The sequence below is a fragment of the Mastomys coucha genome, unplaced genomic scaffold (genome assembly GCF_008632895.1).
Source record: "Mastomys coucha isolate ucsf_1 unplaced genomic scaffold, UCSF_Mcou_1 pScaffold22, whole genome shotgun sequence".
Lineage (NCBI taxonomy): Eukaryota > Metazoa > Chordata > Mammalia > Rodentia > Muridae > Mastomys > Mastomys coucha.
In genome coordinates this window covers 245,270,303-245,284,326 of record NW_022196905.1, presented here as the reverse complement: position 1 = coordinate 245,284,326, position 14,024 = coordinate 245,270,303, and the positions used below count along the sequence as shown (strand labels likewise).

The 14,024-nt window shown below is 40.5% G+C and overlaps 1 protein-coding gene across 1 annotated transcript in view; it reads right to left on the bottom strand.

Annotated features, from left to right (window-relative positions):
* The window catches only part of LOC116070119 (cytochrome b5 type B), a 33,768-nt gene that overhangs the window by 15,262 nt on the left and 4,482 nt on the right, over window positions 1-14,024 (bottom strand). Inside the window, exon 2 of the mRNA XM_031341334.1 lies at window positions 232-360. Within this exon, the coding sequence (XP_031197194.1) occupies window positions 232-360 (129 nt within the window). The remainder of the gene's footprint in view (window positions 1-231; window positions 361-14,024) is intronic.

Below are 14,024 nucleotides of genomic sequence, written 5' to 3'. Positions count from 1 at the left end.
TATTTTGGGGACAGAAGATTAATTACAAGAATCAATCAATAAAAGACAAAAACCAGTTCCCTTGGCTTTTCAGATACTATGTACAACACAGGATGGCTGGATGATTCTGGAGGAAACCTGGCCTAAGAGCTAGGCTGAATGAATTTTTACTCTAATTCATTCTCTCATCCTGTTAGTGGCTGTCAAGTAGTTTTCTCTGCATAGGTGTCTGAGTGCTACAACAGTTCTTACCGGATGGACATCACCAATGTAGTACTGCTTTAGCATCTCCCTGGCATCAGGAGAGTGGCCAACATCTTCAAAGCTTTCAGTTGCATCAGCACCAGCTTGTTCCAGCAGAACCTCTTCCCCACCAGGATGCTAGGAAGAAATAGCATTTGCTGAGAACAGAGCTCTCTGAAAAGCAAATTGAAGTTTTTTTCTTTCCATCCCCTTTTTCTTTTAGTGGAACAAATTGTGTGCCACTTTTGAAGGCATATCAGGAAGGATACAGCAGCATTTTCTACAATATTCAGGCACAAACTGCATAATGTGCATATTAATTGATTTCCTTTGTCAACATTAAAACTGCAACAAAACCCACAAGTGAGAACTCCAGAATTTCTAGAACTCTTTATTCTACTCCTGAATTTTTTCTTTCTTCCTCCTCCTCCCCTCCACTTACTCCTTTTTGGAGGTGGGGTATCATGTGGTACAGCCGATCTGGAATGTATAGCCCAAGATGAGCTTAAATGCCAGATCTTCCTGTCTCCTTGGACTGAAAGTGTGAACAACCATGTCCAGATTAATAAGGTGCTAGGGACTAAACCCAGGGCCTCACGAATGGTAGGCGGGGACTCTCCCAACTGAGCTATGTTCTTGCCCATTCCCTTTTTTTTTTTCTTTCTTTTTAAAACACTTACCTATTCTTTTGTGTATGTTTGTGCACATGCATTAATTCTTCCTGCCTCAGCTTCCTGGATGGTTAATCTTGAAACTTTTTGTAAATTTAAAATTCTTTTCCTGATTTTCTTTTTTTTGCTTTTGGTTTTAAAACAGGGTTTTTTCTCTGTGTATCCTTAACTGTCTTGGAAGTGGCTCTGTAGACCAGGCTGAACTCAAATTCACAGAGATATCTACGTGCTCTGCCTCGTCAAGTGTTGGGACTAAAGGCATGTGCCACCTTCACCCAGCTTAAAATCTTAAAATTGTTTTTAAATTTAAAGAAGAAGAAGAAGAAGAAGAAGAAGAAGAAGAAGAAGAAGAAGAAGAAGAAGAAGAAGAAGAAGAAGAAGAAGAAGAGAGCCCAACAAGCTGATTTTGATCCCTGAAACCTATGAATAGAACCAACTTCCAAAAGTTGTCCTGACTTCCCTCCACTCTCTGGAGCAGTTTGCACACACATGTGTACACAGAGAAGCTAATAAATAAAATTAATTTTTAAAACCTTGGCACCTGCCAGGCATGATAACAGATACCTTTTATTCTAACACGTGGGAGGCAGAAGCAAGCAGATCTCTGAGCTCCAGGACAGCCTGGCAAACAGCATGAGTTCTAAAGCCACCCAGGGCTGCAAAAAGGCCCTGTCTACAAACAGACAAACAGACAAAAAGTAGATACATGAAAATGCCAAAGGGGACTCTGGTGGCTGCACAAAGTGAACACTGTGTCTTTTGAAACTGTATTCACCAAGTATTACCTATTTTAAAGCTTCATTTTCTAAACTAACACACAGCAGTCCCTGATTTCAATATTCAGCAAACATTTGCTTATTAGCAAATTTAGAATTTTCATTAACACACCCAAGCCTATGTTTCTGAAATACTCATGTCTTTTTAATTAGTTACTTTTTATAACAACCACTTAAACAGCGCTAATATTTTAAAGATTAATTCAAAAGAAATGCAAAGCCTTTCCAAGTCACCTGCCAATCATAGTCACTTACTCATCAGCTCCCTGAGGATCAGAACAGCTGCTATTTTGGTCTCCTAAAAGGTCTCCACCCAAGAGAGCCAGTGTTTAACCATGCTATTTTAGTGCAGGAGTGAGACTGCCACCACTCAGCTGTTCCGTCTTGAGAGAAAATGAAGTCACTGCATAGGGAACTACATCCCAATTTGCTCTATGTCTAAACTATGGAAAATATTTTCCCTTTATCCTATCCCAACAAACAGGCTTTCATAGTCAGAGGATAAACCAAGCCTGGTAGCACAGGCCCCATAATCCTAGCATCTCAAGAGGTTGAGGCAGGGCATCCCTAACTTAAGCCAGCTGGGGCAACTTTGTCAGCTCCTGCATCAAAATGAAAAGCAAGCTTGAATGTGGTGGCGCACACCTTTAGTTCCCAGCACTGAAGAGACAGAAGCAGAGGCAGAGGCAACTTCTGTAAGGACGCAAGAGCTGCCCTTCCAACCGAGTAAAACTGGGAGTGAGAGAGGTGGTCCTCCCAAGGGAAGGACACACCAGTGGGCTCTCTACTGTCAAATAGTGAGCCCTAAAAACATATACATACATACATGCATACATACATACATACATACATGCATACATACATGCATACATACATGCATACATGCATACATGCATACACACATACATACACACACAGGAAACATCACACAGATCGAGAGGTTGTTTTAAGAATATATATGTATATACAAATACATATGTGCCTATAATAATGATTGATTTAAAACAAAGAATGCCACAAATATGAAGGAGAGCAGGAATGGGTATTTGAGAGGGTTTGGAGCGAGAACTGTTGTACTTAAAATACAATCTTGAAAATTAACAAAAAAAAATTTTTGAAAAATAAATATGATTATTTAAAAAAAAAAAAAGAAGTTGCCGGGCTGGAGAGATAGCTCAGTGGTTAAGAGCACTGACTGCTCTTCTAGAGGTCTTGAGTTCCATTCCCAGCAACCACATATGGCTCACAACCATTTGTAATGAGATCTGATGCCCTTTTCCGGTGTGTCTGAAGACAGCTACAGTGTACTTCTGTGTGTTCTTATAGGACCTTCCCATTGTTGAGGAATATACTCAACTCCATCCTCCAGTCCAGGAAACTAAGCACCCCAAAGAGAGCCATTCCTTACCCACCTCTGGGTCAGATCAAACATCCTGATAACAAATGCCTTGGGTTGCTTTCTGGTTCTGTGACAAAGCACCACACTAAGAGCAAATTGGGGCAGAAAGGGTTCATTTCCAGTTACAGTTGGAATCCATCTTGGACAGCCAGGGCAGGAGTGGAAAGCAGAGATCATAAGAGAGAGATGCTTACCATTCTTTCTGGAGCCTTAAAACTAGAAAGTAGAGGAGATAATAAACGTGTGGCTGGTAATTCACAAGGAAAAAGCCAACCTACAGATGTTTTAGGGGGCTCAGCAGCTTAGGGGGGGACCCAGGCTCAGTTCCTAGCACCCACAGGTAATTTACAACCATCTATAACTCCAATTACAGGGAATCTAATACCTTCTTCTGACCTCTGCAAGCACCAAAGCACACACACATGAAGGTAAAACGCTGACATTTCATTTATATAAAATAAATGAAAAAATAACAACAAAAAATAATATCATGTAAAAAAAAATCTTTTTTTTTTTTTGACCGGGTAGGAGTTGAGACAAGATCTCACTATGTAGCCTGGCTGTCTAGGAACTCATTATTTAGTCCGTGAACTCAGAGATCCACCTGCCTCTGACTCCAAGTGCTGCAATTAAAAGTAACCAGCTTTAAAAAAAAAAAAAAAAAATCTTTAAAAAATTAAGAATGAAGGCAGGGTGGTGGTGGCACACGCCTTTAATCCCAGAGCTTGGGAGGCAGATACAGGTGGATTTCTGAGGCCAGCATGGGCTACAGAGTGAGTTCCAGGACAGCCAGGGCGATCCAGAAATACCCTGTTTCGAAAAACCAAAAAATAAAATAAAATAAAAAATAAAAATTAAATGTTTTAGGGCAGAGAGCTGGCTCAGTGAATACATGCGTGAAAACCAGAAGTCATATAAATGCCAGGTGGACATGGCAGCCCCCTGTAATTCCAGAGCTTGGAAAGTAAAAATAAGGGATCACGGGAGCATGTTGGCTAGCTAGACCAGCCATATTGGTAAGCTTTGAATTCAGCTGAGAGATCCTGCCTCAAATTAAAGACGACTCTCAATGTCAACTTCAGCTTGCACATACAAGTATACACTCACAAAAAGAGCACACGAAAACATACCCACCCACATCACACACATAAAAATGGTTTAACTTTTTTCTTCTGTTAACTCCAGAAATAACAGGCAGAGAAAGGGGAAACTTGAAGTACTGATAAAATACTTTTAAAACCTTTGGAAAAGTATTATCAATTATAGCTAAATATGATATGCAATCAGTCCTAACTTTAAGCATAATAAACTATTTTTATGGATAAACATCTTACCTATTTATATTTGTGTTTTTATTTTTATCATTTTCTTTAAAAAGTTCATCATTTTCCTTACTAAATATTTCTTAACTATAGATGAGCAAATGAAATTTCCCTATTCATTTCAACTAGCATGAATAACAACTGAGTCAAAATTTTATTCACAAAAAATCTTTTCAGCATGAATACCTACTGCCAGGACAGACTTAGTAAATCTCTTTGACTACTAAGGAAAATAAATAATTCTAATTTATTCTCCAGTGTTATCAGGATCAAAGGGGTTATATTACAAAGGTTCTTGGCTTGGAATTAAGAATCTATAAACCTGGGGCTGAAAAGTTGGCTAAGTACTTAAAAACACTGGCTGCCCTTCTAGAGGACCCAGATTCTGTCCCCAGCACTCAGATGGGGGCTTGTGATCGTCTATAATTTCAGTTCCAGATCTGATGCCTTCTTCTGGCCTCCTTCGGCACCAAGCACACATGGTGCATAGAGATACATGCATGCGAACACCCATACACATAAAATAAAGTTTAAAAAATTATATAGGACATATCAAATCTACAGAAAGATCACTGCTGCCACACAGTGAGCGAGCGTATCACTCAGCGGAACTAAAGGCCTGGTTACTCGGCTTAAGCTACTTCACATGATGTTGTAAAATGCAGGGTAATGTCTGCAGACACAGAGATATGTGCTACCCTGGGATACTCTACCTGGATTAAATGTCCCAGAGAAGTGACAGAGTGACATTTCTGTCAAGAAGTAGATGTAGGGCAGGTGAGATGGTTTATCCAGGACAGCACTTGATGTGCAAACCACAAACTGAGTTTAATCCCCAGAACACAGGGTGAAAAGAGTAAACCAACCAGAAATGTGCATGCATAAATATCTTAAAATACATGCAGATCAAACTAGAAAAGTAGTGCACACTATAAAATGGAATTAATTGATGTGGGTAAAAAGATAAGAGAAAAAAGTGGGTGCAGCTTATTTGATTTTTGTCTTGTTTTGAGACAGGGTCTCACTATGTAGCTCTCTCTGGTTGTCCTGGAATTCACAATGTAGACTAGGCTGGCCTCAAACTCACCAGAGATCCACGCACCACTGCTGAGATTAGTGTGGGGCACCATCCCTCACATGTAAAAGCTTATTTGATTGCTGGTCAGGGTTCTAACTCTTGGTTTTAGCAATAATCACCATATTAGCTACTTCTGTATCACTGGATCAAAAAGAGTAACAGCAGTGTCCGGGAGGAGAGGCTTCCTTTGGGTCAGTGTCAGAGGATTTCTGGTCCATGCACAGAAGGCATGGTAGCAGGGACATGAGACACAGGGAGGACGACTAGAACCCACAGTTGGTGCCGTTTTCAAAAGGCCGGCTCCAAGTGACCTATTTTGGTCATCTTAGGCCCCACCTCCTAAAAGTTCCACAGCCTCCTAAAATACTGTCAGCATTTGGCAGACAGGTGGTAGTAAGCCTGTAGGGGGCACTTCTAAGTCAATGCATAATAACTAAGATTTATATAGGAGTGCATAAAAGGAGTGCTTTATAACAGTATAGTACGCAAAAGCTAGACATCAGCACAGCCATCACTTGGGGAGCAGGAGGGGTACTAATTAAGAAGAAACACCAGAACTTGGAACACAATTTCACAGATGTACAAACTTAGGAAAAACCCACTAAGCATGCTTTTAGGCTTTGTGCATTCTTGTGTTACAGTTTCTACAATGTATCTTCAGAACTATGCAGCTGTCATCAGAGAAGAGGAAACACCTGGATATGTTTACTGATTAGACACAGCAGAGAGTTTTGAATGTTTTTCACTGCATAGCACTTTCCTCAAGCAGCATTTTAGATGGAAGCCCAATATATACGATCACATACAAGTGAAGAGTGTTCAGCAACCTTCAAGAATCAATCTAAAAACCATCCACACATACAAATGGACAAATGACAAATCAATAACACCAGTAGCAGGCACGGGCGGTCTTTTTTTTGGGGGGGGAGGGGATTCGAGACAGGGTTTCTCTGAGTAGCCCTGGCTGTCCTGAAACTCACTCTGTAGACCAGGCTGGCCTCAAACTCAGAAATCCACCTGCCTCTGCCTCCCAAGTGCTGGGATTAAAGGCACGCGCCACCACCGCCTGGGCACAGGCAGTCTTAATATCCAGAGTTACAAGTCCCTAATTTCAGCGTCACAGGACTAGGAGAGCTGTTTGTAGTCTGCCAGTACTTAAAAATGTGAGGCTGTGTTATCTTCAGAGGTCAGATAAGGAAAAAGCCTTGAGAACAGTTCACAAGATGCTCCACTCCACCCAGCTCAAAGGCTGTAAGTCCTATATAGATGAAGAGCTACAGGTGATCAATGGCTGCTGAGAGAAGCCAGTCTTCTCTAGGGGGAAGCCTCCTGATAGGTTACTCAATCCCAAGTGGTCAGTCCTAAACATATGTATATATAACAACATTAAAGGGGATTATGGGAGGATTAGAGGAAAGAGAGTGGGGGATAGAAATGATATAGCATACTCGTGTATAAAACTATTAAAATCTTTTTTAAAAAGGAACAAAAAGAATCTTTGTCTTTTTGAGAGAGGTTTTTATCTTTAAAAAAAAAAGAAAAGATTTATCTATTCTATCTGCATGTATACCTGCATGCCAGGAGAAGATATCAGACCCCATTACAGATGGTTGTGAGCCACCATGTGGTTGCTGGAAATTGAACTCAGGACCTCGGGAGGAGCAGCCAGTGCTCTTAACCACTGAGCCAGCCCATTGTTGTTTTGTTTTGTTTTGAGACAGGGATTCTCTGCGTAGTGATGGCTATCTTTAAAGTCAGCTTGCCTCTGCCTCCTGAGTGATGTGTGTTACCACTACCCAGCAAGAGGACTCTATGGAAGGATGGATGGATGGATGGATGGATGGGTGGGTGGGTGGGTGGGTGGGTGGATAGATCTGTTTTGTTTAATGAGGCAAAGTCTTTCTACATAGCTCTGGCTGTCCTGGAACTCACTACATAGACCAGGCTGGCTTAGACTCACAGAGATCTGCCTGCCTTGACCTCCTGAATACTGGGATTAAAGGTGTTTGACACCATGCCCTATTTTCTAGGTTGCTGTTGGGGGATTTTTTTGTTTTTTGTTTTGTTTTGTTTTTTGGTTTTTTTTGTTGTTTTTTTGTTTTTGGTTTGGTTTGGGTTTTTTTTTGGGGGGGGGGGTTGAGACAGGGTTTCTCTGTACAGCCCTGGCTGTCCTGGAACTCACTCTGTAGACCAGGCTTGGTTTTTTTGTTTTTTAATAATCAGTGAGGATGGGAAAATTCTCAATCAATAAAGTGCTTTTCTCACAAGCATAAAAACCTGAGTCTTTATGCACTCAGACTAATGTCCTGAGCTCATTTCCCATGAGCCACATAAGAGGGAGAGAACAAGAATAGATTCCTAGAAGTTGTCTACTGACTTCCTCACATGTTATGACATACACATATGCATGCACACATGCACACACTCCCACACTTTTGAATGAATAAATGCTTAATAATAATAAAAATGTTAAAGAAAAATAAAATGTCTCAACTTATCAGATCACATTAACTCAAAGAAAGGAAAACCAGCGCAGTTGTCATCTCCATGACAGAGGAAAGCCTCTGACAAAGCTCGACACCTGATAATCTTAGAGAACTAGAGACGGGGGCATTTCAGCAGTAGAGAGCTCTTAGGAAAGACAGACACAGAACACTCAACGTGAAAGACTGTTCCTGAGATCAGGAACAAAACCTGACACCAGTTCTAGGGACTACTGTTCAGTACTGCACTCAGAGTTCTAGCCAAGACACACAAATACAAAAAAAAAAAAAAAAAAAAAAAAAAAAAAAAAAAAAAACCAAGAAAACAAAAAACAAAAAACACACACACAAAAACAACCAAACAAATAAGAAGGAAGGAAGGAAAGAGGGATGGAGGGAAAAAGAGAAGAAAATCTTCCAAGAATCTGCAAGAAACATATTAACAGCTCACAAACTAAGTTAACAAAGTTTTAGGGAACAAGCTAAAAGAAATGTGTTACCATAAACTAGCAATGAATGATCCAAAAAAGAAGAGAAGGAGGAAGAAGAAGAGGAGGGGGAGGAGGAAGAAGAGGAGGAAGAAGAAGAGAAAGAAGAGGAGGGAAAGGAGGAGGAAGAAGAGGAGGAAGAAGAAGAGAAAGAAGAGGAGGGAAAGGAGGAGGAAGAAGAGGAAGAGGAAGAAGAAGAGAAAGAAGAGGAGGAAGAGGAGGAGGAGGAAGAAGAAGACAAGGAAAAATAAAGAAAGCAATTCTACTTAAAATAGCATCCAGAAGAATTACTACCTGAGTTCAACCATAACCAAGGAAAGCCAGGCTGGAGTCAAACTTATATCAATCCTCCTGCCTCAGCTTCCTGAGTACTAGGATCACAGGCATTCTGAACCACCACAGCTGACTTCCAGGATTCCATTTCTGTGGGTGCCTATTGAAGTTAAATTTAGAAAAACAGAAACCAGAACAGTGGTCTCCAAGGCGGGAAGCATGGGGGAACTGGGGTTTGTTGCTTAGTGAGCAGCATTTCAGTTTGAATGAGAAAGCTCTGAAGATGGACGGTAGTGACAGTTCTCAAAAAAATGTGAATGTACTTAATGCCAAACTATATGCCTAAAAGTGGTGAAAATGGTGACGGTTACATTTAAAAAACATCATACTAAGAATGTTTTTCATTTAAAGAATATAATGAAGGGCTGATCAGATGGCTCAATAGGTCATGGTTCCTGCTGGCAAACTGAGTTTGATCACCAAGGTGGAAGAAAAGAAGTGACTCCAGAAAGTTTTCCTACACAATACTGTAAATGAAATGAGTGCCACTGAACTGTACAGGTAAAAATGGTTAAAATGGAGAGCTAAGGGTACACAGCTGGGTCAATCCTCAACACTGAAAAAGTAAAAAAGGTCGAAATACCTTTACACACACACACACATAAATATGCACACACACACACACATATATCACTTACTGCTATAAAAGAGAAACTAAATATACATACCAATAGTTAACATAAGCCTAAAATTTGCTTTTAAATCTCAGTCAAACAAGATAAGAGTGTGGAAGTATTCTCAGTAACCTAGATCAGTTGTCTATACTAATTAAAAATACTAGACAACAAAAAATCTCCTCTTTAGCCTAGGATGCAGCATAGTGACAGTGGGTTCATCAAACAGAAGCCCAGAATTTGATGCTTAGCACAGCAAAACACAACACAATAATAACAAAACTCACAAGAAGCTGGAAAGCTGTCTCTGCAGTTAAGAGCACTTATTGCTCTTGGAGAGCACTCTAATGTGGTTCCCAGAACCACACTGGGCACTATTCCAGCCTCCACAGGCTCTATGCTCAGGCGCAGAGATACACATATATACATACAAATAAATCTGAACAAAACAGATCACACAATCAGGAGCTAGAGAGATACAGTTCATTCATGGAGTGTTTGCCTAGAAAGCCATAGGTCCCCAGTCCAACCTCTACACCAAAATAAACAAAATTCTCACCTAGTTTAAGTAAAACATAGTGCTCATGTTCCTTAGCACCTACTTTGCATACAAATCTCTTGTGTGTTTGGTTTTGGGTTTTGTTGTAGCTCAGACAGTTCTCAGCTTAACAGGTCCAGGGATTTCCCCTAAGAGACAGCACAGCCGACTTGCATTTAACCCTCATGTAAGCTATCACAGAAGCTAGTGAAAGAGAAGAAACTGTGTGGTCTATTTACTTCTAACTCACCCAAGCAAAAGTAACCAAGTAAAACACTACAGCTACTAGAAAACTTTGTCCTCTTGTGAAGGATCTCAGTCATTCACCCCTCCAAAGAATTCGTGATAGGGACAGAAACAGTCTTAAATTTAATTACTGTACTAAATACTACTGACAGAGGACACAAAAATCTATGCTTTAATAAAGAAATGAAAGGACAAACTACTAATGGGAATCATTCCCGATTACTAAGTCTATGGAAAGAACAGAGGACTGAGGGCTGACAAGAGAATGTGAAGAATGACAATTACAGTTTAACATTCTAGCTGGAAAAAAATTATTCAAGTTCTCTGTGGATGGAAATTCCATACCGATACAGTAAAATTGTGACAATGGAACAACTCTACTGAAGCCCACCTGACTTGGAAAATGGAATGAGAGTCATTAGCTTGAGGAAGCTGCAGAACTAGGCTGGATGATAAAGAGCAATCTCTAGCCAAATACAGTCTATCAACAAAACCAAATACAAAAGTATGGCAAGGCAGAGAAAGATAACAGAGCTAGTGGGTCACCGGAGGAGGAAATGATGCCGTTTGCTTGGGGATAAGAGTGAGCCTGATGCCAAAGGGTGTAACCTGGCAAGGTCACCAAACTACCCCACTACCAGATTCAGGTCTAGGAATTCCAACATCACCCGATATCCTTAACTACCCCAGGCCCACTGCTACAGAGTCTCACAAGTTTATGTATCTTCAGAGATTATCACAATTTTAATTAGCTAATTACAGTGGGTGAGGCACACACTTGCCAAAGCACATATGTGGAGGTCAGAGAACAACACTGTAAAGTAGGTTCACCTTCCCCCTTATGTAGGTCCCAAGAATCAAATTCAAGTAGTCAGACTTGAACAAATGTTCTACCAGCTGAGCCATCTAGAACCTACAATTGTTATTTTTATTTAATGTCTTTCTTTCCCATTAGACTATAAACTCTTAGGAATAGGGACCACAGTTGTCTTCTATGTGCCTGAGAACAGAGCATGATACTTTAGACATAGGAAGATTGGGAGCACTCGCTCTATTCTCACATGTGCATAAATGCACACACGAGCAGGCACACATGCCTATGATCACACATAAAATGAACAAATGAAGAAAAAATACTGACTGGGTCACCCTGCCTGTGCAAGGCCAGGGATTAACCTTTGTTTCATCTTATTTCAAGTCTTCTCTAAGTCAACCCACATGAACACTGAGGGAACACAGAATGCCTTCTGTATATATGCCTACTTACAACCTATGTAACAATTAAGACTGTGGGTTTGGGGGATGTTTGGTTTTTTGCTTTGTTGTTTTTATCATCCTTGGTAAAACAAGGATGATAAATAATTTAGTCAAATTCAAGATTTCAGGGGATCCCTGGAGACTACATAAAGCCTGCATTCATTGTCTTCCTTCAGGCAAAGCCACTGTCTTCTAATAGGACAGAATCTACTGCCAGCTCCTCCCTGCTTTCTTAGGCATCTAATTCACCTTTAACTATGTCAAAGCCCCCATCAGTCAGCATTCCAAGATGTGGCTGGAGTCTGTCAAGTCCTGGGTTTGATCTCTACCACTAATAAATAAATGTTGCTGGAAACAACATAGTCCTTGAGATATTGTGGTGATTTAATGTGAATGCTCTCTTTACACCTCCTCCCAAATATCTGCATGCTTGTTCCCCAGTTAGTGGAACTGTTTGGGAAGGATTGTAAGGTGTGGCCTTGTTGGAGTGGGGAGGTGTGTAACTGGGAGTGGGTTTTGAGATCTTAAAAACCCACACCAGGCCCTAGTTGTATTCTCAGTCTCCCTCTTCCTCTCTCTGCTGGCAACTTGTAGATCAGCTACTGATCCTATTCCTTCCCATCGTTATATTTATACACTGATCCTCTGAAACTATATGCAAATCCTCAATTAAAGGCTTCCTTTTATAGTTGCCTTGGTCATGGTATATTTTCATAGCAGTAGAACAGTAACTAAAACAGATACCAAGTTAAAAAAAATAGAAAGAAATACAGGGTTGGAGAGATGGCTCAGCGGTTAAGAGCACTACTTGCTTTTCTAGAGGGCCCTGGTTCAATTCCCAGCACCCACATGGCAGCTCACATGGGAATTCCAATTCCAGGGGATCTGACACCCTCAAGCAGACACATATACAAGCAGAACACCTATGTATTTGAAATTTTAAAAAGGAAAGAAAAAAAAAAAGAAATGCAGGGTCAAGTTGGTGGTGTACACCTTTAATCCCAGCATTAGGGAGGCAGAGACAGGGGGATTTCTGTGAGTTCTTGGCCAGCCTGGTCTACACAGTGGGTTCCAGACCAGCCAAGTCTTCATGGTGAAAACCTGTTTCAAAAAAAGAAAATAAAACAAAAAACAAACAAAACAAAAAAACAATACAGGGGCTGAAGAGATGGCTTAGTGATTAAAAGTGCTTACAGGATTAAAGTTTGGCTCCCGGCACCTATATCAGGAAGCTCATGACTGCCTGTAACTCCAGTTTACGAGGCTCTTACACCTAGCTTGTACAGGCACCTACCATGAGTTATCTACCAAGCCAGACATCGTGGTCTCTGCATAGTTCTCTGGCCAAAGAAGTCAACTTCTCATGAAGGTTTTTCCAGAGCAGTTTGCCCCCCAGTACTGGAGACTGAATTTAAGGCCTTGTACACACTGTTAAGTGCTTCACCAATGACTGGCCTGACTTCTTGTATATTTCCTTCATAGTCAGAGACAGAAATTAAAATCCTTTCATTTGGTTTTGTTCCCTTTTGTCATCCCAAGAATAGAAACTTCAAGAGGGCAGGATGCAGACTGCAGTGAGCCACTGCCGAGCTTAAACCACTCTTCTGAGAAAGCCACTCACACACACCCACACACCCACACACACCCACACACACCCCCACACACACACACACACACACACACACGCCACTCACACACAGGCCACTCGCACACACACGGGCCACTTACACACAGGCCACTCACACGCCAGCCAGCTGATCTAAGTTTTTTCACTTCATTTTTTAAAAAATTATTTTACTTATTATGTGGGGTTTGGGAGAGGAGTCATGCATGTGCCACAGCATGTGTGTAGATGACACTACAGCCTCAGTTATCCCCTTTCATGGGTTCTGGGGATGGACCTCAAGCCATCAGGCTTGCATAGCAAATACTGAGCTATCTCACTGGCTCAAGTGTTTTCACTTATGACACACAAGAAGAAAATAATTTCATATCATAATCTAATAAACACCATATATATAAACACTATATGTAATATTACATATAATTAGCCAAATACAGCTTCAGAAAGGCCAGACACTGGATAATAGAGATACATTTTGATATTTTCAGGCCAATGTTATAAAATATCTTTACTATTTTTTTTCCTATGATTCTTTTTCTGAACTACTAAATAGTGAAAAAAGAAAAAAAAAAAAAAACCACTGATATGGGGTAAGGATGTAGTTTGGTAACAGAGCATTTGCCTAACAAGCACAAAGCCCTGGTCAGTGCCTAGCATCCCACAAACCATGTGTAGAAATGCATAGCCTACAATCTCAACACTTAGGAGGTGAAGGCAAGAGGGTCACAAGTTCAGAGGTCATCTTCATCAATATAGAGATTTGAGACCTGTCTACTTTACATGACACCTTGTTTCAAATCAAAACATACACACAGACACATACACACCCACCAAGCAATGATATGTACTAATTTTCATTTCTAAATTTTATTATTTTTTGTTTGGTTGGTTGGTTGTTTTGTTTTGTTTTGTTTTGTTTTGTTTTGTTTTGTTTTGTTTTGTTGGTTTTTTTTTGTTTTTTTTTTGTTTTTTT